Below are 27,852 nucleotides of genomic sequence, written 5' to 3' on the forward strand. Positions count from 1 at the left end.
CCTTTGCTCACCTTCAGTTGTAACTTAGGGTGTGACTAGACACCCGCCAGGTGCAGTAGTAATATGCTCTCAGCTTTTTCCCTCCAGCTAAGAGAAAAAAAACTAATATTGTGCAGCAGGCTGAAATTGCTCTCAAGATTTGCAGCTGGCTGAAGGCAGTTTTGGAGAGTCTAACAAATTTACAAAAACAATGCTGATGCGGACCAACTGCAAGAGTGAGTATTCTTTACGTCCCTTTTGCCCTATATCCAAACTTGTCTTTTTCTCTTTTTCTTGTTATTCCTGGCAGCCTTCCTAAGAGAGCTGAATTGGTTTGATGTTTTGTTTTGGATTTTTTTATAACAGAGCTCCAGTAGGCCTTTCCTTCCATGTTTACTGATATATCAAACATATTAAATAATTATAAAGTAAAATGGCACACGTGTGCCAGAGCAGGCATCAAACCTTTGTTTCTCAGTTCATAGCAGCTGCAGCTCAACCAGGAACTTAGAGGCATTCTGATCATTTCTCAAATTCAGAAAGAATACCTTGTCTCTGAAAGTATTGTTATCTGCATGACAGAGAAACAGTTCTAATATATTCTGTAATTTATTTTGTTTATAATTATACAACATTCTCCTTTCAGACAGATTCTCTGATTTTTATCATTGCAAATTTTGTAAGAAAGAAGGGCTTGTCGTTTCCCATCTCAAAATAGTATTTTTCAGTACTATCGAAATCAGCTCCCACTCACCGGTGTCTAGTATGTCTAATAAAATATAGTACGTTTACTTCATAAGCTTGGTTAATAACACTGAACACAGTCCAGAGAAGAACGTACCAGTGCCTTATTTTACATTCCAGAATTTATTCAGATATCTGGTCACTTAATAACTCCTGTTGTCAAGTTCTACTATTCCTCCATAGCAGAACAAAATATTTTAAGCCAATGAACCCAGTTTCGGATGGGTCTTGGATGAGTAATAGTACAGTGCAGAATAAATTGGAAATAAATGCAGTCCTTCTGTAGAGATGGGTGTAACATAAAATCACATTTGATGCTGAGTTTATATATATACTCTGTGGTTTCAGCATGTTAGCTGTGAATGATAGGATCTGTAGTTCAAGGAGGGAGTTACATCATGAAAGCTATTGTAAATGGTTGAATGCTAAATTAATGATGATAGGATTAATAGGATATGTTTTAACAAAAGAGATTAAAAGAACAGTGAATCAGCCAGAAAGGAAGGGTAGGGCTTGTAATACAGTATACAGTTTGTCCAAAGTCTGTTACACAAAATGCAATATTATAATGTTCTCCTGCAATATAACTTTCCAAGGCTGTTGTTTTTAGTGCCACGTAGAGGTCAAGATCTAGATTCTTACTGTAGTTTAAGATATTAATAAGAGATTATGCAGCCAAAATGGCTATTTTGTAGAATGACATACTTTACATGCCAATGTAGAAAATTTGTTATGAACATTTGTTTGATTAGTCTTCAGAATAAATGTTTAATTGTTGATTTTGATTTCTGCTGCAGACTTATAGCAGGGATGGGCAACTTCCTTCAACTTCACCAGAAGGGTGGGGCTGAAAATGCTGGCCTTTTGCTGGGTAGAAATGTGACCATTTTGGTATTATTCAGTCTTGCTGGTTTGTTTCTAATATTCACCCTTGTCTCTTCCTTGCTCACTCGTCTTTCTCAATGGTTTATCTCTCTGCTACATTTTCATTATCATCTCTCTCTGTCAACTTATCCCTTGCTTCGTTTCTTTTCTTTTTTTCTTCTTTTCTTTTCTTGCTTTCTGTTACACAGTCTCCCTTGTGATTTCCCAACAACTGATGGCTGTTAACAGGCTCTCGTGGATTCCCTCCCCTTTCATTTCAGCCAGCGTCATTCTGCCACATGAGATTACTAGTTTCATTTGGATAGGGATCCTGCAGTAACTATGTTTTGGTGCTTAGCAGATTGCTAGTTTGGTATTAAAGGCAGCCAGATATCTCATCTGCTTGGTGACCATGCCCAAAGAAATTGCTAGGAAGTAAGGATGGCAGGGCGAAGGGACTAGGTGCTTGTAGCTGCCAAAGGCAGCCAACAGGAACTAGAAAGAACTCAATTCCTAACTATATTATTGTTATTGAAGCATCAGAAATCAGGCATAAAACAAACGTTCCGTCAGGCGATGATGGAGAATACCATTTTAACATTAGGCAAATGTTATTTGAACTGCCTGCTAGGGATGAAGCAAATACTATTGACACAACGCTATATTTACAGAATGGTTACTAATTATCTTCAAGGGATAGTTGTGGGGAGATGTGCAGGGAATAATGTTTGCCCATTGAGAGGAATAGAAGGTAGGAAGCCAGAAACACAGGAGAAAATGGCTCTGAAGTCTCAAGCTGCTATGTAGCCCCTTCAGGTTTTTCCACAGACACTCGTAATAGGGTTGAAGTATAGTCATCTAAGAGAAAGAAGCTGAGATGTACACATACCCAATATATGACCTACTCACACTTGGTGCCTTATTTCCACATCTATAGGAATGAGGGAATGAAGGTGGGGTTGCTGTCTATGCTTTGGAAAACCAGCTGCAGTCAGAAAGTCTTCCCATTCTACTTTCCCAAGGATCAGCATAGCTCATCCTTTTTGCCAAAAGACCCAGTAACTTCAGAGATGGATTCATTCATTCATTCATCCATTCATTCATTCATCCATCCATCCATCCATCCATTCACAATTACAAGTAAGCAGTCATGCTGGAATTCTAGATGCCTGGTTAATTGAACTGCATCCTGGCATTTTTAGGAATGTGCTGATGTCAAAAGGCAGCCTCACCCCGCTCAGTCCTAAGCTTACAAAAGGAAAAGCTAAGATGGTGGATGGGTTTATAGAGGAAAAGGAGATAAGAAAATGGCAACCAGATGGAGGCTATTTCTTAAGACTGAAAGCAGGCAGGCAACATGACTATCAGATAACTGCCAGGGCCACAAGCTTTTAGAGTGCTCAGAAGCAACACTCCTTAAGAGTGGAGCTTGGATGCAACCAAAAAAGGAGCAACCACACTGAGGCAACATTTCATCCCAGCCAGCACAAGAACTTTTGGAGAAAGGTAGAAGTTGTATGGAGGATGGAATTAAGACCAGTAGCCCAGTGCTTTTCAACCCATGTTACACGTACCACTTGTTAGGCATATGGTGTTAGCCTACAATGTTGGGTTGAAAATATATTAACCATAATGCTATGTCTTTAAGTTGTTAATTGGCCAATGGGTGTGTAAGTGTTCTCATGGCCATAAGAGGAAGCTAGGAACGTAGCTTCTCTCTCTCTCTGAATTCACTGATCTCTACTGTTACTGTTTTTGCTCTGCTGTTGGTTTACTACTGTTGTAAACCTAAACTGTGTATTGACCTCTGGACCGGTAAGAAGACTTTGTATTTGGATTACTCCGTGGACTGTTGCTATTGTTTATGACTTGGACTGTTTATTTTTTGACTGTGCATTTTTGTTCTTACACCACCTCAAAGTAAAATACTTTTTGCTTTTAGAACTCAGTGTACTCCTGTGTGTGACTTTTTTACTACTCTCAGTACCCATTCCTTGTCTGTGCAACTCTTTGGTAGCACAAGGAGACCTCTGCACAACAAATTCCTTATCACTGGTTATGGGCCCAGGCCTGTACTGAGAGTTAGTGCACACAGTATTCCTAGCTGAGTTTGTGTTAGTTATTTGGTGTAAAATGGCACAAGAACTGTTGTCAGGCATCTCCTGGATAACCCAGTTGGATGGGACAAACTATGTTTCCTGGTCCACGAAATGCTGCTTGCTTTTGCGCAAGGAAGGACTATGGTCTGTTGTAAATAACCCACCAGATACTACTGCTTGGGATCCAGATGACGAAGAGGATGTAAAGAAGTTAGACAACTTTAAACGAAGCAACGAGAAAGCTCTTTGCATTATTGGACTAACACTGAATGACCAGCAGCTTGTCCATATTCGTGGTGAGGAGTCTGCTGCTAGGTGTTGGGGCGTTTTGCGAAGGCTTTATGTTCGAGACAGTGTGGGTGCACATATACACCTTACACGTAAGCTGTTTAGGGCTCGTCTGCAGAAGAATGGAGATATGCTGACCCATTTAAATTACATGAAGGCAACTTTTCAAGAGCTTCATGAAAAGGAGCTGATTTTTTCAGAGTTGCATCAGGTCTACATTATTCTGTCATCTTTGGATGAGAGTTATGATGGGTATGTTTCTTCTTTGGAAGTCCTGACCAGAGAGGAACTGACATTGACTAACATTACTGGGAGACTGCTGGAAGAGTCCAGAAGGAGGCGTGACAGAGACCAGCTGAGAGAGACACAGCCACAAGAGGAGCAGCCATTCTTCACTGCTTACAACGTCAAGAAATGTTATTCTTGTGGGGCTAGAGGGCATATAGCCAAATTCTGTAGGAAGGGTAGAAAACAGAATGTAAATAGCAGTGGGAAGGCTAAAAAGGGCATTGGTTTGGCTATTTCTGGTGAATCAACATCCAGAAACAATGAATTGTGGGTTGTTGATAGTGGGGCTTCACAATGCATTACTAAAGAGAAAAAGAGGTTTGTTACTATGAAAAACAGCAACCAATATGTTTCACTGGCAAATGGTTGGAGGATGAAGGCCTCTGGTGAAGGTAATTCCTATTGTCCATGCATTGATGAACAGTTACCTATGTTATATATACCTAAACTAAGATTCAACCTGTTATCTGTAAGGGAATTGGTTAAAGTTGGGTTTGTGGTAACATTCAGAGGGGAGCAATGCACTATTGAGAGGAATGGAACCTGTGTAACTGCTAATTTGAAAAATGGTTTATTCGTTCTCACAAGTAACCAGGTTAGTACAGTTAAAGCTAACTCGATATGTGAGAACAAGAAGCCACATGATGAATGTATACATTTATTGCATAGGCGGTTAGGGCATGTGAACTTTAACTCACTACGTAAAACAGTTGAATTAGTAGACGGACTTAAACTGAAGCCATGTAGTAAGTATTTAAATTGCAATGCCTGTAATCAGGAAAAGAGTAAGGCAACTCCTGCAAACAGGATAAACGGCTTCAAAACAACTGTTCCTTTGGAAGTTGTGTTTACTGATTTAATTGGACCCATGAAACCAAGTTTAGGAGGATCATGTTATATTTTAAGTATACTTGACCATTACTCTCGTTATGGTTTTTGTTATCTGCTTAAGTCAAAGGCAGACACTTTCCAACAATTTGCAAACTGGCTGAAGTTTGTGGAGAGAATAACAAAGAGAAAGGTTCAGTGCATAATTACTGATAATGGTACTGAATTTACAAATAAGCGTTTTGTTGATATGCTAGAATCAGCTGGCATTGAGCATAAACGTTCAGCGCCTTATAGGCCTCAACATAATGCTTTTGTTGAGAGACGTGGGCAAACATTACAAGCCATGATGAGAACCATGTTACAAGATTCTGGCTTAACAGATAGACTGTGGGGGGAGGCAGCAAAATGTGCAAACCATGTTCTGAATTTAGTTGTTAATACTTCTACTGGTAAAATACCATATACAATATGGCATGGTAGAAGACCAAACCTTGATTACCTGCACACGTTTGGCACCCCAGCTTGGGTCCACATTCCTGCACAACTCAGGAGTAAAGGCCAATATAGGGCAATTATACTTTGTAGGTTATTAAGCTAACCACAGATCCTATCGTTTCTGGGAACGAGGCACAACTAATGTATATAACAGTGCGAGTGCAAAGTTCCTTGAGCACGATGGTTGGGATAGGTTAGAGCAAGAAACTGTTAATACTGATCCTCTAGTGTTTGAGGACTCCTCTGATAACGTAACTAGTAATGATAATTCATCTCCTGTAAATATAAAAGATGAAGAGGAGATAGGGGAGATAATAGAGGAATCGGAGGAAGGAAAGGAGTCTGAAATTCAAAGCCCTGTAATTCCTTGGCGTTCAACGCGCATCAGACATCCACCTGATCGCTATGAAGCTAGTATATGTCAAGTTAGTGTAGAGCCTTCTAACTATGATGAGATCAGGATGTATCCTGAAAAGGAACAGGCATCATGGAAAGCTGCAATGAACAGGGAGTTGAAGTCTTTGCAGGATGTTAAGGTTTATGAGAAAGCAAAACTGCCACCTGGTGAGCAAGCTATAGGTTGTAAATGGATATATAAAATAAAGAAGGGTGTAGATGGAACCGTAACCCATAAGGCATGTTTGGTTGCACAAGGTTTTGCCCAAACTACTGAGGATTATGACCAAGTGTTTGCACCCAGTCTGAGGGCAACTACTTTAAGTCCATTAGACAAAAACACATAAGCTTATCTACAATGGAGGCTGAATTTTCATGTCTATCAGTGTTATGTACAGAACTGCTAGTGTACAAACAATTATTGTTAGATATGGGTTTAAATGTAAATGATCCATTTACTGTGTATAAGGACAATCAAGCTGTGATAAAGATGGCAAATAATGCTGCAGTAAGAACAAGATCTAAATATACTGATCTTCGTTATTTAAATGTCAGACAATGTGTCAAAGATAAATTAATACAGCTAGAGTATTGTTCATCTGATGTAAATATTACAGACCATTTTACAAAGGTACAAAGTGCTGTGAAACACAATACTAATTGTGAAAGAATGTGCATAAGATTGTAAGAGTTATATATTATTCTACCCAAAAGGGAGAATGTTAGGCATATGGTGTTAGCCTACAATGTTGGGTTGAAAATATATTAACCATAATGCTATGTCTTTAAGTTGTTAATTGGCCAATGGGTGTGTAAGTGTTCTCATGGCCATAAGAGGAAGCTAGGAACGTAGCTTCTCTCTCTCTCTGAATTCACTGATCTCTACTGTTACTGTTTTTGCTCTGCTGTTGGTTTACTACTGTTGTAAACCTAAACTGTGTATTGACCTCTGGACCGGTAAGAAGACTTTGTATTTGGATTACTCCGTGGACTGTTGCTATTGTTTATGACTTGGACTGTTTATTTTTTGACTGTGCATTTTTGTTCTTACACCACCTCAAAGTAAAATACTTTTTGCTTTTAGAACTCAGTGTACTCCTGTGTGTGACTTTTTTACTACTCTCAGTACCCATTCCTTGTCTGTGCAACTCTTTGGTAGCACAAGGAGACCTCTGCACAACAAATTCCTTATCACCACTGATGGTACTTCAGCACCTGGCAGGTGGTACACATACAAAAGGTTGAAAAGCCCTGTAAAAAAGTGTAAAAGTGTAGTGGGAGATAAGCTGAAGTGGCAGCAATGCCACACAGGCCTGTCAGAGAGTCAGCTGGAGCTACTATGTTGCTGCGGCTCTGCCGAGCACCCAGGATCGCTTCCGGGCTCCAGCTAGTTGGCGCTTCCGGAAGCAGCACACAGCCTCAGAGAAAGGTGTCAGCTGCAATTACGCCAAAGAGAAAAGGAGGGGAAAAAAGGAGAGGATAGGATATAAAAGGAGGTTTTGGAAGGAAATAGAGAGAAAAAACTCGACAGGGAAAGAGAAGGGGACGGAATAAGAGAGGCAAAGAAACGATTAGCCTGGGGAAAAGGCGTCAGCTGCAGCTACACCGAAGAGAAAAGGAGGGGGGGACAGGAGAGGAGAGGATATAAAAGGAGCTTTTGGAGGGAAAGGGAAGATAAAAACACAACAGGGAAAGAGAAGGGGACAGAGAAAGAGAGGTGGAGAAGAGGAGAGGCTTCTTTGAGTCAACCAGAAAGAGAGAAGGGGATAGAAGAGTGCAAAGATTGTCAGAGAAACAAGCACAAATTTCACATTAAAAGTGTGGTAAGTGGATGTACAGATAGTTCACAACCGACAACCACAATTGAGCCCAAAATTTATGTTGCTAAGTGAGAAATTTGTTAAATGACTTTTGTCCTATTTTATGACTTTTCTTGCCACATTTGTTAAATGTTGCCATATTTGCAGTTGTTAAATTAATACCACAGTTCTTAAGTGAATCTGGTTTCCCCATTGATTTTGCTTGTCAGAAGTTTGCAAAAGGGGATCACATGATCCCGGGACACTGTGGCCATCATAAATATGAATCGGTTGCCAAGCATCTGAATGTAAATCACAAGACCCTGGAGATGTTGCAACTTATAAGTGTGAAAAATGATCCTAAGTCACTTTACAATATGTGAAAAGGTTGTAAAGCACTACAGGAGCCAGTTGATGGGAAAAGCGTGTACCACAATAAATCATTGTGCACAGATCTGTTACGCTGTTAAATCTCAAATCCTTGGAAGCAAAGAAACATTACAATGACCACCAGACTTGATTAATGCAAAATAAAATCAAAGATCCAAGTTGGTAATTCCTCTGTATGTTTGTATATTTATTGATGCAATGTCGCGTGGTCGCACAGAGAGACGGACACTTGAGCTGGGTATTACTTCTTTATTTGGATCGTGAATGAAGCTGGGGCAAAGGGGTTTACCTGGCGTCTCTTATACTTGCCCAGGTGAATGGTGACCAATAGATTTGAACCTGGGCTTCCCGCCAGTGCAGGTGGCCAATGGATTTAAACCCTGGCTTCCCGCCAGAGCTGACCATGCCCTGGGCTGTCAACGACTCACTCTATTCAGGCTTTCCCGCCAAAGCGGTTATAGCCTGTAGCTGTCCAGCCCCCTGCTGTGCTGGCATTTCCATGTATGCTTAACAGCATACACTACACCCCTTCCCCCATAGTGAGGACTTTCCTCTGCCATTCAGTTTCCATAACTATATACACTTATTTACAATATTTACATACACAGGGTTACAATTGACAAACCTTGATTGTTCTGCCACCCCCCTAAGAACGCACATAGTCTGCGAGGTAGCTTGGCGCCTTGTGCGGCCTGCTTGATCTTCTTGGGACTAGTTCTCCTTCATGTTGCTCCTGTTGTGGTGGATTGTTGTGTGTCTCTGTGTGTGATTTGCTGGGTTCAGGTGACTGCCTGTTTTCTCTGTCACTCTCCTGCCTGGGGTGGGGTTGCCACTGAGCCCCTCTGGTAACCCTCCTAGGTGCTTGTGTTTGTGTAGGCTCTTGTGTTGGCTCTTCCTCCTCAGCCCCCAGTGTGTCCTCTGCCACCCTTTCAGGAGCCCTTTTCCTCAGCTGGTCCAGGTGCCTTTTCCAAAGGAGTCCCCCCTCCACTCTTACTCTGTAGGAAAGGGGTCCTGTCTGTTCTAATATCTCCCCTGGCACCCATGGGTGACCTGTGCTGTAATTCCTAGCCCAGATGTGGTCTCCTGAGTTGAAACGTGTTTTGATGTTGGGGGTCCCTGTGTCTGCGGCTACCCTGTCTGGGTGTAGCCTGTCTAATGTTGTTATGAGGCGTCTCCCCCATCTGAGTTCCGCTGGGCTTTTGCCTGTGGCGGTGCAGGGTGTTGCATGTTGGTGAAGAAGAAATGTGGCTAGTCTTTGCTTCCAATTTCCCTGTACTATGCGCTTGAGAGCATCTTTGGTTGTCCTCACGAATCGTTCTGCCAATCCGTTACTGGCAGGATGGAAGGGAGTCGAGGTGGCGTGCCTAATCCCCAAGGTCCTCAGGAACACCTGGAAATCCGAGGAGGTAAATTGTGTTCCATTATCTGACACGATTACATCAGGCAACCCATGTATAGCAAACATCCCCCTTAATGCTTGAATGGTTCCTGCTGAAGTCATGTTGCTCACGGGCACCACCTCCAGCCATTTGGAATGGCTGTCTACAGCTACCAAAAATGTGTGACCTTGGAAGGGGCCTGCATAGTCTATATGCACTCTGGACCATGGTGAGTGTGTTTCCTCCCACTTGTGGACTGGTGCATGTGGTTGTTCTGGCAGTGTCCTCTGGCATGTATAACACCCCGCTACCAGTGCTTCTATCTCCTTGTCCAACCCTGGCCACCACAGGTAGCTCCTTGCCAGAGCCTTCATTCTTACTATCCCTGGGTGTCCTTCGTGTAACGACTGGAGAACTCTTTCTCTGAGCCTCGTGGGAATGATGACTCTATTTCCCCACAAGAGGCATCCCTTGTGTGTGGACAGTTCATGCCTTCTGGCAAAGTAAGCAGTGAACTCTAGCCCTGGTGATTTGTCCTGCCACCCACTGCTCACCCATGATTGTACCCTGCTCAGAACCTTGTCCTTGGGGGTCTCTGTGGCTATATCCCTTGCGTTGAGGGGTCATTCTGGCAGCTCCTGAATTGCCAGTATTTGCACAGCCGGAGCTGGATCTGGCTCAGTGTCCTTCAGGGGAAGTCTGCTGAGGCCATCAGCGTGCCCCATCTCCTTCCCTGGCCTGTGTACCAGTTTGCAAGAATATGCAGAGAGAAATATGGACCATCGTAACATCCTAGGTGACAGGATCTGTGGTGTTTGCTTCTCTGTTGTGAATAATCCTAATAGTGGTTTATGATCAGTGTAAATTAGGAATTCCCTACCATAAAGGTAGTCATGAAATTTCTTTACTCCAGCAACCACTGCCAGTGCCTCTTTGTCTATCTGGGCATAATTCCTCTCTGCAGCTGACAGGGTCCTGGAGTAGTATGCAATGGGGGCCTGCGTTCCATCCTTCCTTAGGTGGCTGAGCACTGCCCCAATCCCATAAGGGGATGCATCACAAGCAAAACAGATTGGCTGGTCCTCCCTGAAATGGGTGACTGTGGCATTGCTTGCTAACATGTTCTTTAGTGTTTGGAACACGTTGGCATGTTTGTCAGTCCAATCCCAGGATGCTTCCTTGTCAAGCAACCTGTGTAGGGGTTCTGCAATTGTAGCCTTGTGTGGCAGGAATGCGTGGTAAAAATTGAGAAGCCCCAAGAATGCCTGCAATTCAGGCTTGCTTTTGGGAGCAGGGGCTTCCTTGATTGCCCTGACCTTGGATGCAGATGGGTGGATGCCTTGAGCATCAATCCTGAACCCCAGGAACTCTGTCTCCATTACCCCAATCTTGCATTTCTCCCTTTTGAGCTTCAACCCTGCCCCCCTGAACCTTTCAAGAACTGCCTTCAAACGGGCTGCCAGTACGTCCATGGAGCTAGCTGCGATTAGGACGTCAAAATAAGGACAAACCCCTGGTATTCCCTTGTGAGTCCTTTCCATCACCTCCTGAAAAATTCCAGGAGCCACGCTGACCCCAAACTGCAACCGGTCTACCCGGAACGCTCCCTTGTGAGTGATAATTGTTTGTGCTCCAGCAGCCTCTGGGTCTACCGGCAGTTGCTGATAAGCTTGAGCAAGATCCAATTTAGCGAACACCAACCCACCTTGCAGGGACGCCAGGATGCTGCTGACCGCGGGGACCGGGTAGGAGTGGGCACTCAACGCTCGGTTTATTGTCCCCTTATAGTCAGCGCAGATCTTAATTTTGCCATTTGCATTGAGCGGCGTTACGATGGGAGTTTCCCATTCCGCTCCATCGACTGGCGTTAGCACCCCCTGGTCTACCAGCTTATCCAGTTCCCGCTCTATCTTATGCTTTAGCGCGAACGGAACCCTCCTAGCCTTCATCCTTATGGGTTGCACCTGGGGATCTAACTTAAATGAGATTGGGGGACCCGTGTACCTTCCCAGCTGCCCGTCGAACACGTCCGCAAATTCTTTGCAGACAGCTTCGAGGGAAAGGTGGCTCTGTGTCTGGTGAATCCCCGTGATTCCGATGCCCAGTGCGTTGAACCATCCTAACCCGACGAGGCTGGTCCGCTGGCCCTCAACAACCAGCACACTTAATTTACCCTCGAATCCCTTGCACTGAACCCTCACCAACGCCTCCCCCCAGATGTTAATGGGTGAATTTTGGAAATCGGAGAGGGTCAGTCTGGATGGCCTCAAGGGAACCCATTGGCCGCTCCACTTGTAAATTTCCTTAAACGTTCTGGCGGAGATGATGGACACGGCTGACCCTGAGTCCAATTCCATTGTGCAGGGGACCCCTTGCAGCCTCACCCTCAGTTTTATTTTTGGGGTTAGCGCCGCAGGAGCCCCCGTTAAGAAAACACTCGGCCGTCCCACAGTGTGGCTAACAGTCAGTCCCGGCAACCGCTTCCCGGTACCTGTAGTGCACTGGAACTCGGCTTCCACCTCGTGTAGTGCACCCCGGTACCTGTAGTGCACTGGAACTCGGCTTCCACCTCGTGTATTTATTTATTTATGGGATTTATTTCCCGCCCTATCTCCCAAGGGACTCAGGGCGGCTAACAACAACAAAACTTAAAGGTCTCTGTACAGTAAATTAAAAAATAAAATTTGAAATAAATTAAAATAAATTAAAGAATAAAGTTAGAATTGTAAATATAATTAAAATCCCTGTCAGTCTAGGTCAGCCAGGTGGAAAAGGAGTGTTTTGAGGCCGCGGCGAAAGGACTGGAGATCTTGGGCCATCCGAAGCTCAGGGGGGAGCTGGTTCCATAGGGCTGGCGCTCCCACAGAGAAGGCCCTTCCCCTGGGGTTCGCCAGCCGACATTGTCTAGCCGACGGTACCCTGAGGAGGCCTTCTCTGTGTGAGCGTACTGGGCGATGGGAATTCGTTCCCGGCAGCAGATGGTCCTGCAAGTATCCTGGGCCTAAGCCATGTAGGGCTTTAAAGGTAAGAACCAGCACCTTAAATCTCACCCGGAGGGCAACCAGTAGCCAATGCAGCTCACGCAGGAGGGGTGTAATATGGGAGTATCGGGGTGCTCCCATCACTACCCATGCAGCTGCACTCTGCACCAGTTGAAGCCTCTGGGTGGTCTTCAAGGGCAGCCCCATGTAGAGAGCATTACAGTAGTCTATATGGGAGGTAACAAGTGCGTGGGTGACTGTACATAGGGCATCTCGGTCTAGAAAGGGGCGCAACTGGTGTACCAGGTGAAACTGGGCAAATGCCCCCCTAGCCATGACTCCAATATGATCTTCAAAACTGAGTCGTGAATCCAGGAGGACGCCCAGGTTGCGTGCTCTATCAACGGGAGGTAATATCTCTCCTCCTATAATCAAAGATGGACCCTCTTGAACTAAACGAGATGTCGGTACGTAAAGCCACTCAGTTTTGGCCGGGTTGAGCCGGAGCCTGTTCTTTCCCATTTACTGCTTTACACCTAGCTGACCATTTTTATTACTGTCATAGCCCTGCTGGATGTTAAATCTGCTTTAATTGAAAGGAGAGGATACCAGCTCCACTTGCTCAATTCCCAGACTTTATATTTCAGCTGCTTGGTCTTAAAATGTTGGTCTTAAAAGGCCTTATTAACAATGGGCATTTTCTCTTTTTATTAACTAAAACTAACATTCTAAGTATTTTATTTAGGAACAAGAGTGCAATTCTATCCACAAAAGTATTTTTCTGAATTTTTTGGACTTAGCCTAGATCCATATATTCACTGAAGAAAAAGTTAATAAAATGAATACTATCTAATTGGGTTGCTCAGAGCCTGCATACAGCTATGTTAAATTAAGCTGCATCAGTTAAATAATATATTTTAATTTAAGCTATTTCATGCATTATCTGCTTATGAATTAGCATACCAATAATGAACTACTAAGTTACATATCATTCAATATATTCATGCATCAATTTATTGTTATTTTTTTCTTCTTGCCTTATTTGGTGTTTTTTTTTAACCTGTTTTGTTCTATTTTTTTCAGGTTTTATGAAATTTGGAGGTTTTATCTTTGCATCTGTCTGTGCTTGGTATTTGGGGACATTATTGGCATATCTCACACCTCAAGATCCATTTGCATTTGACCAGTTACTTCCAGAAAAGCCAAAAATTTACAGTAAGTAATCACATTTCCAACATATAAGTTTAAGATGCACTGAGTTTTCATTCTGTATCTGCCAAAGAACGTCTGTGTTCTTAGGTGCTACCCAAGCTTTGGATGGCTGGACTATGGATTAACGTACGGTAGGTTTGTTGTCTCCTTTGATTTCTGAAATCTTTGAGCATCGTCTGCCCACATATGCAATTCATGTTTAGTTAAAGCAAGATGTACTGACGTAGCCTTGCCCACCTTCGCTACACTTCATTGGCTGCATCTTCTCAAGGACCACATGCAGCAGGAAATGGAAAATGAAGGCAGGATGTACATATTTACAGATGTTGCAGCTTAACAACACTACATAATTTATAATCTTGCTAGTTTTTGATTTATCAGATAGTGCTTTATTTTGTTAAAGGGAAACTTATAAATCTTAGTGAACCCAGCTTGCGATGTAACTATTGACCTAAATCCAAAGAGTGAAGAAGAATCAAAACAGCTGAAACAGTGCAATTAAAGCTCCAATTTTGTACTGTAGCCCTCTGGATTTCTGCAGTTGAGATACAAAATAAATATTTAGGAAATGAAGAGTAGATAGCGGTTGGGAGGAATACATTGTTTTCAAAAGATAAATTAATGAAATAAATATAAGTGCAAATTGAAAAATTATTTTTTTTAAATGCCAATAGAGAAATATAAGCATTCACTGTTGAAAAAGACACTAACTGATCAGCTGAAAATGTTCAAGAAAAAACCAAAATAAAATAAAAACTTGGGGCACACTATCAGCAATGTTAGGTATTTGAAATTAACACTGTGAATAACAAGACAATTTCACAGAAAAAATGTTCTCCAGAACACAGTCTGAAACAGGAATAAAAGTTCCCTAGCTTGTACTGATAAATAAGATAAATAAGACCATGAGACTTTCCATTACGCACAAACATGAATTAAGACTCTTGGTTAAGTAAGATACTGGAATAGAATCTCTTTGAAGGAAAGATCTCCTTCCTTTTGAGAGATTATGTACCATGATATCTATATCAGCACTTAGAAATTATTAAACTAGACTTTCTCCTACACAATCTGTTCCCAACTCAGCTCTTCAGGTGTTTTAACAGTGTGTCAATCACCACTATAATCAAGGCCGTTCACTTTGATTTTTCCCAACCTTTCCTCACATCACAGAATTATTGTGCTAGTCCCTCATATAATGTATCCAAAACATGATACATTATGAATTGGATATGAATTTCCATCCTGTAGGAAATTATGTTGTTTTCCACATTTTCTAGCACAGTTTGGTTTAAACCTGTACTGATCTTTATTCTGCTGCTTGCAATATTTCTGTAGATATATTTCCATCATTTCCTACAGTCTTCCAGCAATGTCTGGAGCAATGATCCAATTTCATCTTCTGTTACCAGAGGTTCCCTAATATATGATATCTCTACTTTATTTACGTTTTTAATTTTAAAAATGTCCATTTATTCTTGATGTTTAGAACCTATGTGATTTTTACTGTTCAGTCACTGGCGTATTAAGTTATAGTTGTTATATTGTACCAATAAAAATTTAATCCTAATTATACTGTCAAGATCTTGACCAATGAGGCTTTTCAAAAAAGATCTGCAGTAATGAAAATCAAATGAACAGATATTGCTTAAGCAAATTAATCTCCTGTTTATACTGTAGCTATTAAGATTCAATTGTGAATGTATGGACTCAAAGGTTACTTCTCTGTTCTTTATTACAGTGCCAGCCCCCAAAAGACAGAAATGTGACCACTGGTCTCCATGTTTGCCTGGGAATTATGCTTATCGCATAGTCAGTGGAGGTGGGAAGGAGAGATTTCCCAAAATCTGTTTTGAAGATAAACTGTAAGTATTTAAGGCCATGTTGACATTCCAAATAACTTAGATACTTTGACACTATAATTCTGAAAGATAAAAAGCCAGCTCTCCAGAAAGGAAGAGATCGGAGGTAGAGCTATATGATTCCTATAAATCACCAATGATTATTAAACCATAGCTTAAAAAAATATGAGAATTTCATCTAGATAAGCCTTTCAGGGCAAAGCCTTTCTTTAAATTCATGTGACTCCGAAGCTTCCATCACTCTATTAAAATAATTATAAAATACGAAGTCACACAACAATTAACTTCCTATAATTGACAATATAGGAAAAGGCCTGTCCTATATTGATACCTTATATATATTTCAATTTCAGACTCTTAAGTAAACAAGAAGGAAATGCTGGAAGAGGAATAAATATTGCCATCGTAGATTGTAAGTAAAAACCTATAACTCAGGAACTGTAACCAATTTCACACATGTTTTCTTCACTTCCCAAACTCCTGACTTTGTAAAGGAGATGTAAGACGTGCAAAGGAATTTCAGAAAGCATAGAAATATCTTTCATTGACAGATACCATTAAATAAATATCTATATGTTTCTTTTTCTTTTTTGAAAAAAAAAATGCTAGGGCTTCTAGGGGAGGTATAGTGACTTGATGATGGCTCTTCAAAAGCAGAGCCAAATACTATAGCAAAAAATCAAGAAACCAGTGGAGACTTTTGAAGAATGGAATGAGAAAATAGTAGCCACAATATCAGCGTCAGTAATGATATCTGCTTCTATGGATAGACTTTGTCCAAAAAATGTTATTGAAGAAATGTCAGCTGTAGAACAATCTTCTTCTGATAAAATAAGAGAATGTATCAAAAGGGGATTCACAACTGACAGGCCAAGACAAGGATAGTTCATTAGATCTATAAAAATACTGGCTGAGGTTTAAAATTTAAAAAGAAAATACAAATGACACACACACACAAAATGACCTGGGTAATTTTTTTCTACTGGATTTACAAAAAGGCTTTTTAAAGCTTGGAAGAATGTTTTGCAATGGACAAAGAAGAAATGAAGGAAAAACCAAATCCTATGACAATATCAGAATGAACAAAATATTAAGACTGTTAGAAGTAAAAGAAAGAATAAAAAGTTGCTTTATTTGATCAAGATTTAAATAAGATATTGTGCTAGAATGTAGTCTGATTCCCAGGAAGGAAGGGCTGCATTCCAGAAGGCAAAGAGACAAAAGGCAAAGAGTAAAATATACATAGTTTGGTCAGGAGAAAGAGAGTTAAGAAGGCTTCCCCCTATTGATTCTCTGAGTATATCTATAGTGGTACAAATAGTTGCTTGAATTTGGCATAATTTCTGTCTATAGGTAAAGAACAATAAAGGAAACTGTTCAGAAGTAATTCTATGTGTCTTTCTTGGTTATTGGGGGCTGACAGATATGTTGTTACTTCTAGCTACCTTTTTTGAGCTTTCTGCTATTACCAGGATGAAAGGATGATGTTTTATGTATTTGTTACAAAAGGTGGGATACGGGATAAAGAGATTAATGTTTGTAACTTTGCACCAATGGAAGAGTTATATTTGTTTATACCTGAGATGAAGGTTAGAAATTATTTGTTTATATATTTCTTTTCTCTTTATTATATTCTTTTCTCTTTTTTATATTCTTTTCCTTTCACTTTTTACTGCTTGTCTCTACTTATGTTAAGTTTGGTTTGTATTTTACAATTACAATCCAAATCAAGAACAACCTCATGCCTGAAAAGTTTTCAATCAGTGTGTGCTACCTGCTCTAACATATGCCAGTGAAACATGGACACAATCGATACAAAAGCTATGAGTGGTGCAAAGAGCCATGGAAAGATACATGCTCGGCATTACAAGACAAGATAGAAATACCTACATGTGGATTAGAGAACAAATGAAAGTATATGATATCATTAAGCGAGTAAAAGAAATGGAAATGGGCTGGTCACATAGCAAGAAGAACTGATGACAGGTGGATCAAGGCAGTCATAGAATGGATCTCACTTGATAAAAAGCATCCACGAAGGAGACCTAAAACAAGATGGATAAGGACTTCTGGTTTTTGCATCGTATCACATGGCCATGGGATTGCAGAGCTCCCCACCCCACGGCTGATTTTGTCCTGCCAGGGGATCCTAAATGGGTCTGAAGTTGCCCTGGAGAGGCAACAAAGAAAGAGGGGTGCCCCAATGATCACGGAATGATGGTGGTCATTCCATTCAATCCAGGGGAAGCCCTCTAACCTGGCAGGTGAAAGGCTAGCAGCGCACCAGCATCTAGCCTTGCAGCAGAAGCCCAAGAGCATGAACCAAAACAATGGTGAACAGCGTGCTTAGAACTGGTGAGAATATCGATCTTTTCTCCTCTACTCTGTAACTTGAGAAAGATCCCCGAAGTAAGAAAACCTCCAAAAGTGAAGGGAGGGGACTACACCCCCACTCCCCCATAGATGAAAGTGGCAAATTAACCTTTAAGGCAGAAAGAAATATATTGAAATCAAAGTTAAAATACAACAGTCTGGATAAATCTAGAAATAAAAAAACTGCTAAGATTAAAGGGTTTTGATGAAACTATAAAAATAATAATAATAAATAATAATAATTTTTGTCTGAAAAAGCTGCAAAACAAACAACTACTGATACCTAGTGGAGAACTAGAACATAGAACATTAATAACACTGACTCAGAAATTAGCAAGACGCCCAGAAACAAAGAATAATCTGTTCCCTTGAACTTTAATAATCCTCAGAAGACAGCTGGTGGGAACAAAGAAAGAATACATACTGGGACAGCCATAAGATTAAAAAGTGTCTGAAGGAAAAGAAATACTTTGACTGTTGTCTAAACTTAAGAATTGCTTACAGAAAAAGAAAAACTTTGACTCTGGGCTAATCTTTTAGGGGAGAATCTACAGGGAGGACTCAAGGTGGCTAAATAAACTGAATTGCAATTTTAACTGGTTGATAACTGAGCCCTGAATAAAAGAACAGTTATAAAATACTGATTTTACTGATGCCTTGACAATTGGAAATACAGTGGATTATAAAAACTATATATAAAGATAAGAACTATACGAAGTTTGGATTCTGAGTTTGGCTGGTTTGATAAGGCTAATTATAGAGACTATGGCACTGATGAAGAACTATTCAAAAGGAGGAGACAACATGGATACTGCATATTTATCAAAAAATAACAGAAAACCACATTTAATAGTTACTCCTGAAGGACCTAGCCTGGAATAGCAAAGACCTCCAGAAGCAACATTTCAAGACAAGACAAATACTTTCCAGGAGAAAATGTACTGTATGTAATCCTATGACAGATACAAATGACAATAGATTCAAATAATTAATAGATCAAAAATAACCTTGACAACATAAATGAGCACATCTCTAATCTAAACCCACAATCAAAAAACACTCAGAAAATGATGGTAAAGAATGAATAAACAAATCAGATAACTGAACATAAACTAGAAGAAGAAGACTTAATCAGTGAAGCTACAAATGAAGAGAATTATAGTTTAACACAAATAGGGGGGGAAACTACAAGACTTTGACTAACAATAAAAATGGAAAAGATACTTTATTCATTAGGATAAGAAAGAAGATTTAACAAAATGGATCATAGAACTGCCAGGAGAACCATTAGAGTTTGCGAGACAAAAACATATATTCTATGAATTCTGTCTTCTCTACTCCCAACAATCTTACAAAAATACAAGAACTTCCTGGCAAGTGGAATATATCAACCTGGAAAGCTACTTGGCAAAATAAGAAGGCCAGAAATGCTGTACACTAGGCGCTAAGGATTCTTACTGTAAAAAATCAATAAAACATTTAAAAAAACAAAACAAGATGGATCAATGGCATCAGCAAGTATTGTGGGCCCAACTGGCAAAACAAAGCTCAGGACTATTTTGGCTGGAAATATGCAGAAATATGTAGATCTTTGGTCATTCGGGTTTTTCCCCATGTAAAATTGGAGGTATCAGGGCAACGTTTCGATGAAATCTCATCCGTCATCCTCAGGCTGGTGACTTCACTTCTCCCAGAAGAAGGAAGCTGAAGTCACCAGCCTGAGGTCACATGACTGTGATCTGGGTACTTGGTAAGCAACTCGCACTTATAATGGTTGCAGCATCCTGTGGTCACATTATTGCCATTTGCAATCTTCTCTGCTGGCTTCCCCACAAGCAAAAGCAATGGGGAAACTGTCAGAGAAGGCTGTAAATTGCTCTGGTAAATTGCTCACCCAGTGGCAGCTACCTCAGCACCATCAACCTTGCTTCTCACTGGCAACTGATGAACCCTTGTGCACCCTTACCCACCTGGTAGCAGTCAGTTTTGCCATGCATTCATGGCACCTTGGCAGCCCCAAATGCACCTTGCATGAGCTTCTTCACTTGGCAGCATCCACCTCCAGCCATATTTGTGCCATGCTATGCTGCTCTGGCCACCCACACACTCTTATACATCATCTATTATCTGGTAGTAGCCACTTCCATACTAGCCACCAGTGTACCCGTACATACCCTTCCCCACCCAACAGCAGCCACCACCACAGTGTTTGCATTATCCTAGCCATGCGCACAATTTCCCTCACCCGGTCACTTACCTGCCCAATAGTGTGCTTGTGAGTCGCCTGGGACTTGCAGCCTCATGCTGGCTTCTTCATTTACTTTGGTTGTTGGAAGCTAGCAGGGAATTGTGAGGAAGTCATAATTTTAATGACCGGTGATCTTCACTCCGTGACAACGAGTATGCTGGGAATGCCGTAATTAAGTGATTCTGTTATATGACATCTTGCTTTACACTTTACACTTGTGGATGGAAATCCCAATTCCAATTACTGTAGTTAACTGAGGACTAGATTTAAATATAATAGAAGTGCAAGATGTCCCAGTCAAAAACCTTGCTTCTGTAATTAAGTGTCCATTTGGTTTTATAGAGACTTATTCAGCTTTCTAAAATGTGCTCTATAATACAGGGATCCAGATAAGAATAAGGAGAGGGAACATGTGACAAAACATATATCGTAGTGCAAACGCTACCCCTTTGTATACTTAGCTGTGACATCATGACATAAGTACAAAAAGATGAGTAGGTCATTGTAACAGCATGAGGCACATTTTGTCATTTTACGTGCTTGTCTCCTCTGTAATTATGTCTGTGTTGTGTATTGGGATGATGTCTGAGCAGATTGCCTCATTCTTAAAATGTTATTATAAATTATTTTATTTATGTTGCATGGATTTTGGACATAAAAATTTATAACTCTTTTTCTGATGATTGTACTACTTATTGTCAGCTGTCCTTAAAAGTTTGTTCATCAAAACAGGACATATTTTATAAATAATAACAGTGCCATGTGAATTCTAGTCAGACTGTATAAATCAGTGGATTTTTTTCACTGTTAGAGCCAAATGGAAGATGAGCAAAATCAATATCTTGCAAACACAGGAATTGAACATCTTATTAAGGCTCCCTACCAGTCCATATAAAGAAACTAAATATTTGGTTTGCAGCTTTTTGAATGTAACAGTAAAATAGTTTTCTATTCTATGTATTTCTCACCAGTCTTCAATACATATACGTATTGTTTCTTTTAGATAAGACTGGAAAAGTTGCTGCTGCAAATTATTTTGACATGTGGACAGGAGGTAAGAAGCTTAGCTCATGTTTAGTATCAGTTTATGAGTTCAGTATCTCTGTGATCAAGTACATCTGAACAATATATGTAACATGTATTATATCTGCAGCCATGCACTTTTGGTTATGATCATGGATATTTGATTTGGAGTGTTTCCCGACCATATAACTAACCTGCCTCATTTATGGGACTTCTCAGAGGAACCAAATGACATCATCATCATTTACTTGTAAACTATTTTTTCTATATAGGAAGGAGATTAGTAGATCAAATAAGATCAGCAATCAGGTACGGTTGTTTCCAACAATACAGATCTAAAACTGGCCAGAGTTCAAGTATTCTAAGTGGAAATAAACTGGTTTCACAACCCAGTTTGTAACCATATTGATGGTAAATACAGTAGTGGCCAAAATTGTGGAAACCTTTTGAGGAAAGTGGATTTTTGAGGTTTGATGGCTAATAACACCACTTTTTGGGGAGTAGTACCATAAAATTATATATAAGTGGAAAGATAATTTAATCAAGAATGTAATGCAACAAAGTTTGTTCAATTATCTGTACTGTATTGTATGAAAAGTTATAGCCAAATAACCAGAAAAAGGAAGCACAACTTGCTTAGGTTGATATCAGGTAGCTTTCCTTCATCTGACAGTAATCAATGAGCATGAGTGTTTAGAAAGAACAATCGGGTGTCATCTTGTTTTGGCAATGGCCAATCAGACCACAGTAGGATTCAATTATTGATGTCATGTATTGAAGCTGAGAGGAGGACATTTGTCAGTGTGTTATGTGATTGCTATCAAGTTGGTTGGGGTTTTTTGTGTTTTTCATTTAGTGAGCTTGTAAAATGTAATAAAATTAAAGTAATGGTGCAAATAATTGACTGGTTGCCCAGAAAAAGATTACAGTTATAAAGAAATTAGAAGAAAAATTGGTGGAAATTTAAACAAAGCTGGCATTTCTACTGTACACTTTTCCCAAAAGGTTTCCACAATTTTGGCCGCTACTGTACGCTAGCCATTGCCCACATGCTCTGTGTGATTGGGCTGTCTATTTGTGAAAAAGACATGAAAATTATTTTATGATAATATAGCACAGGGGTCGGCAACCTCGGCTCTTTTATGACTCGTGGACTTCAACTCCCAGAATTCCTGAGCCAGCTATGCTGGCTCAGGAATTCTGGGAGTTGAAGTCCACGAGTCATAAAAGAGCCGAGGTTGCCTACCCCTGATATAGCACAACTAGCCATTAAAAATATTACGGTCATTGTTAATAGAGTACAAAAACATTATTTTCTACCAGGCAGATATCAATCTCAAAATGTTGGAAGAGAGAGAAGTGAGGAACAGGAAGGGCAGAATATTGGAACGATTTTGAGCAGACTGTTTAAACTATTCTAAATTTATCTGGTAGTTGTTTGGATGGTTAACTAAAATTCTATTTTAGAAAATATTTCCTCTTGCCTTCTATTTTTTCATGGAATGGAATTTCTCTATCAATGTTATTGTCGTTGTTATTTTAAATTATCCACATTGTTTACAACAGGATAGGGAACATTTTGGTAGCCAGGGGTGGCCAGGGGTATGGGGAAGGTAAAACAAGTCAAGGGGTATGATGCCATGATCAAAACCTCTGCCGTCATTAACATTTATGTATGCAAACATGATTTTAAAAAGCAAGGATTCAATTTTGCCCATCATCATGAATTTTGTTTCCCTGGAGACACCCATGTGGCTAACGGCCATGTTTACCATTTTGGGTTAACTGAATATTTCAAAGTGAGGTGGGGCAGTATGACCCATGTGGACATGGGTTTATGTGGATTTTAAAACTGTAACCTGCCTATTTTTATGGCTTACAGTACAGTACAAAGTTCATGTATTTGTCAGCTCACAATAGATGGTTCTCAAGGGAAGAGTGATTGGGCTGAGATAGCTCCTAACCAATGTTCTTGCCTAGCCTTTTAAAATAATACCAATATTCTTAATGGTATTGCATTTTAATATTGTTATTCTATTGTTTTTTGTATACTGCCTAGAATCACATTCTCTGAGATGGGTAACCATATAAATATGATTTATAAATAAATAATAAATTAGTGTAAGCATTTTTAGGGAGGAAAGGGAGAAGCAATGAGAAAACATGGATTGTGATATCCCATCACAGACTTGTGAGTTGTGGAATTAGATCCAGAGTTGGGATGTAAATATAAGCCATAATTATGCATCTTGTGTTGTTTTTTTTTGTTATTGTTTGTACTGAAAATATATGAAAACAAGGCCTCTCACCCATCCCTGATTTAGAGAGTCTCCAAATTATCTGGAGCAGGACTAGAGGGTGTGCAAGAGAAAGGGAATATTGCCCTCCCATCTGTGGAAAATGAGATGTGGTAGCTTGGATCTCACTTCTCAGGATGAAATACAATTGAGGCTTTGACAGGAAAATGTTTCACTTGTAACATATTTCTCTAAGGGATTTTTTTCCCCCACCAACAGAATTCTCTATACCGATGACTGATTTTCTTAACAAAGCTCCACAGAAATCTCTAATCTTTATCGTGACCCATGATGACGGAAGTACAAAGTAAGTCAGCAGATTTAGACTTCTATTCAGTCTTACAAACCTACAAATACTCAAAAATTATCAATTTATGATCAGTTCTACTCTTCATTTTTGCCAAATATGCATGGCTATGGATTTTCTGTCATAATTAGAACCTTGTTTCTATGACACAATTAGGTAATCTTTTAAACACTGCCTTTATCTCCAAAGCCTTTGCTTCAAATAGATATCTAAGACTTCCCATTTTTGATATTACATGGTAAATTCCGTAGAGATATTTACTAACACATATACTACATCTCCATTTGCTACAAGGCTCCCGACTGCAGCATTTTAATTGGGGCAATGTTTTTAATAATGTTATTTCATTATGTAAATAGTGTTAATATTCCAAATTATTTCTTGCATATTTTTGTTGTATCCTTTATAATTTTGCTCATTTGCACAAGTTTGAAGGAAAGTGTTAAAAGAATGAAGCACTTGAGCTTCATGACTTAATATTTCTTTAATCTTAAGGTTTCCTGGAGATCTGATGCTGGATTACAGATTCTAATATTTGAGCAGGGTTTCCAAGCTAGGTTTCCTCCATACATGTTGATACCATGACACTCTCAACTATAACAAGCACTGGAGGGAGCCAGTTTTGGAAAAGCTATCCTGCAACTTCTTTCTGGCCCTAGATAATCAGAAAGTGGCTCTGCCATTGTATATTAACAGGAATAGGTCATAATAGCTGCTGGTTTTCCTTTTGAATCACAAAAGGATCCCTTTCAAGTTATTCTCTTATTTCTTGCAGGTTAAATGAGGATGGTAAAAAAGCAATAGCAGAATTAGGAAGTAAGGAAATATGGAATTTGAAATTTAGGTCAGGCTGGGTCTTTTTAGCTGCGAAAGGTTTTAAACTACCAGAAAATATACAAAAGGAAAAGGTAAGAATTATTTAAATGAATAACTCCCCAATAGGAGTACAATCCTGTGATTTTTGCATGTGATAGATGAGCCAATCATGTTAAAAGTGGATTTTTAATTAATCTGTATCTATTTGCTTACCAACCACTGAGTTTTACTTAACTCAGGCTATAAGACAGAATGATAAACTGACAGCAGCTCTGAGGGCTGGATTATCTCATCCAACGCTTAGGCCCTGTTTACAAGTGTTCTCTTTTTTCCTCTGTGGCTGGGATTAACGATGATATTCCTTAGAAGAGCAGAATTGGGTTATTTTGTTTTGTTTTGAACAAATCAGTAATTGAAAAATCTATGTGCAAAAACCTGTCTTGTGCTGGGATTCTGTCTCTCCAAATACACTTAATATGGGAATTTGATTTAATATATTTGTCAAAAAGATACATTTTTGGTGTGTTTTAATCCCATTCCGTGTCCTTCGTTTATCAAATAACAGAAAAATTTCCTTTCATAATGTATTACAAAGCCATACATTGAATTACAATTTGTATGTATCTTTTTAAACAGATAATTCATTCTGACAATAGTCAGAATCGATACAGCGGATGGCCAACTGAAATCCAGATTGAAGGCTGCATTCCAAGAAACCTAACCAGCTAAATTCTAATATTGAAAAAATGGCACACTGCATATTTACTTATATGGAACTATCTGCTGCAAAGCTGGCTGTCTAAAGCTGTGGACAAAAAAAATATTCTAGATAAAATCAATTTGAAACACTAGATTCAACTGCAGAATTGGTTTTTACCAAGAATACTGAACATTGGAGACATGTTCCCCTCCCCCCACACCTGTTCCATCTTTTCCTTTCAGGATGTTGGGCTGTAACACCTATCATTTCCAGCTACCACAAAACCTGGAAAGAGGAAAAACTCCAGCGCAAGTAGGAAGGGCCATTCCAAGTACTCTTAACCACTGAGACAAAAGAGAAGGGGTGGACTCACCATACCAGAATGAAAGCCAGAACTGAACCAGTTTGGACCATAGAACCCAGCGAGAATCCTCTAAAATTCAAAATTCGCCAGTCTAAATGTGGTTGAAATAGGGGGACACACACACACACACACACACAAGTAATTCAAGAAAACTCAACTCCCACACATTTTCACTCTTTCTATGAAGAAATGACAATAAAAATTGAGATCCCAACCATAACTAAGAATCTATTTATTGATTTGACTGAAAGGCTGGCAGACTCCCTAAATGTCACTAATTGTTATGTGTGTGGTGGCACTAATATGGGAGAACAATGGCCCTGGGAGACAAGAGAGATAGACCTCTCTGGTATAGCTGAGATGAACCTCTCCTGGACATCACAAGATAGACCTTCTTGGTGGACTATCCAAATTTCTATATGTTTTATAAGAAAAGCCTCTGCAGACTTCCACACACCAGTAGGAAAGTTGGTTTATGAAAATGGAATACAAACAAATGGAACAGTACGCGGTAATCCTATTAGGAGTTGGAAGGGTGAAAATAGAACTGAGCAACCCTTTTGAAAATATTACTCAATTGAAGGAACTATGGGATAGCCCAGGAAAAGTTTCCCTAAGATGGAAAGCACCTGATGAGATGTATTGAATTTTTGGTAGATGTGCTTATGCAATACTCCCCAAAGGATGGAATGGAGCCTGTGTCTTGGGTGCAATTAAACCTAGTTTTTTTTCTTTCTTCCAATACAACAAGGGGAAAAACTAGGAATCCCAATGTATGATGAGGTAGGCCATAGAGAAAAATGAAGTGTACAAATATAAAGTAAAAAAAAATGGGGTGAAGAATGGCCTCCAGAAAGAATTATACAAGTGTATTTACCAACCACATGGGCAGAGGATGGAATGTACGGCTGTTGAACCCCAATATATATACTTAATAGGATAATAAGATTGCAAGCTTCATTGGAGATTATTACTAATGAAACAGCTTCAGCTTTAGATATGCTTGCTAAGACTAGTACCCAATTATGTATAGCAGTATATCAGAATCACTTGGCTTTAGATTACTTGCTAGCTAAATGAGGAGGTGTGTGTGAAAAATTTAATCTTACAAATTGCTGCCTCCAAACAGATGGCCAAAGTAAAGTAATAGAGGAAATCACTGCTATAATGAGGGAACTAGCTCATGTACCTGCACAAAAATGGACAGGTATCTCGGACAACTTTTGGGTTGGTCAGCTATTTGGGGGAGGATGGAAGAAATGGGGCATCATTTTGTTTATGGTAGTGGGTGGATTAATACTGTTGCCCTGCTTCATACCGGTTCTGGTAAAAATTATTCAATATTCAACTGAACGTATGCAAGTGACTTTGGTACAGAAACACATGCAAAATGGAGAAAAATTGCTAAGTAGGTTTGTTGCAATTGTCTGGATTGTAATAATTTCTAAAAGGATCAAAAGAGAAGTGGAGGATTGTAACAGATATATATATATCAAGCCCGGGTACAGCACGGAGACGGCATTGGTCGCACTGGTGGATGATGTCTGGCGGGCCCGAGACAGGGGTTATTCCTCTGTCCTGGTCCTTTTAGATCTCTCAGCGGCTTTTGATACCATTGACCATGGTATCTTGCTGCGACGTCTTGCGGGGTTGGGAGTGGGAGGCACCGTTTTACGGTGGTTCTCCTCCTACCTCTCGTGCCGCTCGCAGACGGTGTTGACAGAAGGGCAGAGGTCAACCCCTAGGCCCCTTAATTGTGGGGTGCCTCAGGGGTCGGTGCTCTCGCCCCTCCTGTTCAACATCTATATGAAGCCGCTGGGTGAGATCATCCGTGGTTTTGGGGTGAGGTATCATCAATATGCCAATGATACCCAGCTCTTTATCTCCACCCCGAACCAAGCCAGTGATGCCCTCGATGTGATGTCCCGTTGCCTGGAAGCGGTATTTTTAAATATGTTTTAATTTTTAACTGTGTAGTTAATTTATTTTGGGGCTGTTATTTAATTCTTTTTTAATTTTTGTATTGTTGTTTTTTTTATTGTTGTTAGCCACCCTGAGTCCTTCGGGAGATAGGGCGGCATATAAGTCATATATATATATATATATATATATATATA

At 40.0% G+C, this 27,852-nt stretch overlaps 1 protein-coding gene across 1 annotated transcript; it reads left to right on the forward strand.

Annotated features, from left to right (window-relative positions):
* Positions 1-27,826, forward strand: FAM3B (FAM3 metabolism regulating signaling molecule B). The gene is made up of 8 exons (XM_081327329.1): positions 1-215; positions 13,617-13,748; positions 15,487-15,610; positions 15,961-16,019; positions 21,232-21,282; positions 23,768-23,855; positions 24,631-24,763; positions 25,308-27,826. The coding sequence occupies exons 1-8, from the start codon at positions 191-193 to the stop codon at positions 25,398-25,400; spliced, it is 705 nt and encodes a 234-aa protein (XP_081183455.1). The 5' UTR covers positions 1-190; the 3' UTR covers positions 25,401-27,826.
* The last annotated feature ends 26 nt before the right edge of the window (positions 27,827-27,852 follow it).

This window comes from Vipera berus (genome assembly GCF_964194415.1).
Source record: "Vipera berus genome assembly, chromosome: 4".
NCBI classification, from domain to species: Eukaryota; Metazoa; Chordata; class Lepidosauria; order Squamata; family Viperidae; genus Vipera; species Vipera berus.

Coding starts and splice junctions, on each gene's coding strand:
- FAM3B (XM_081327329.1), top strand. CDS start 191: ATGCTGATGCGGACCAACTGCAAGA. Junction 15,611..15,960: donor ATCTGTTTTGAAGATAAACT/GTAAGTATTTAA, acceptor TTTCAATTTCAG/ACTCTTAAGTAAACAAGAAG. Junction 21,283..23,767: donor TTTTGACATGTGGACAGGAG/GTAAGAAGCTTA, acceptor CCCCACCAACAG/AATTCTCTATACCGATGACT.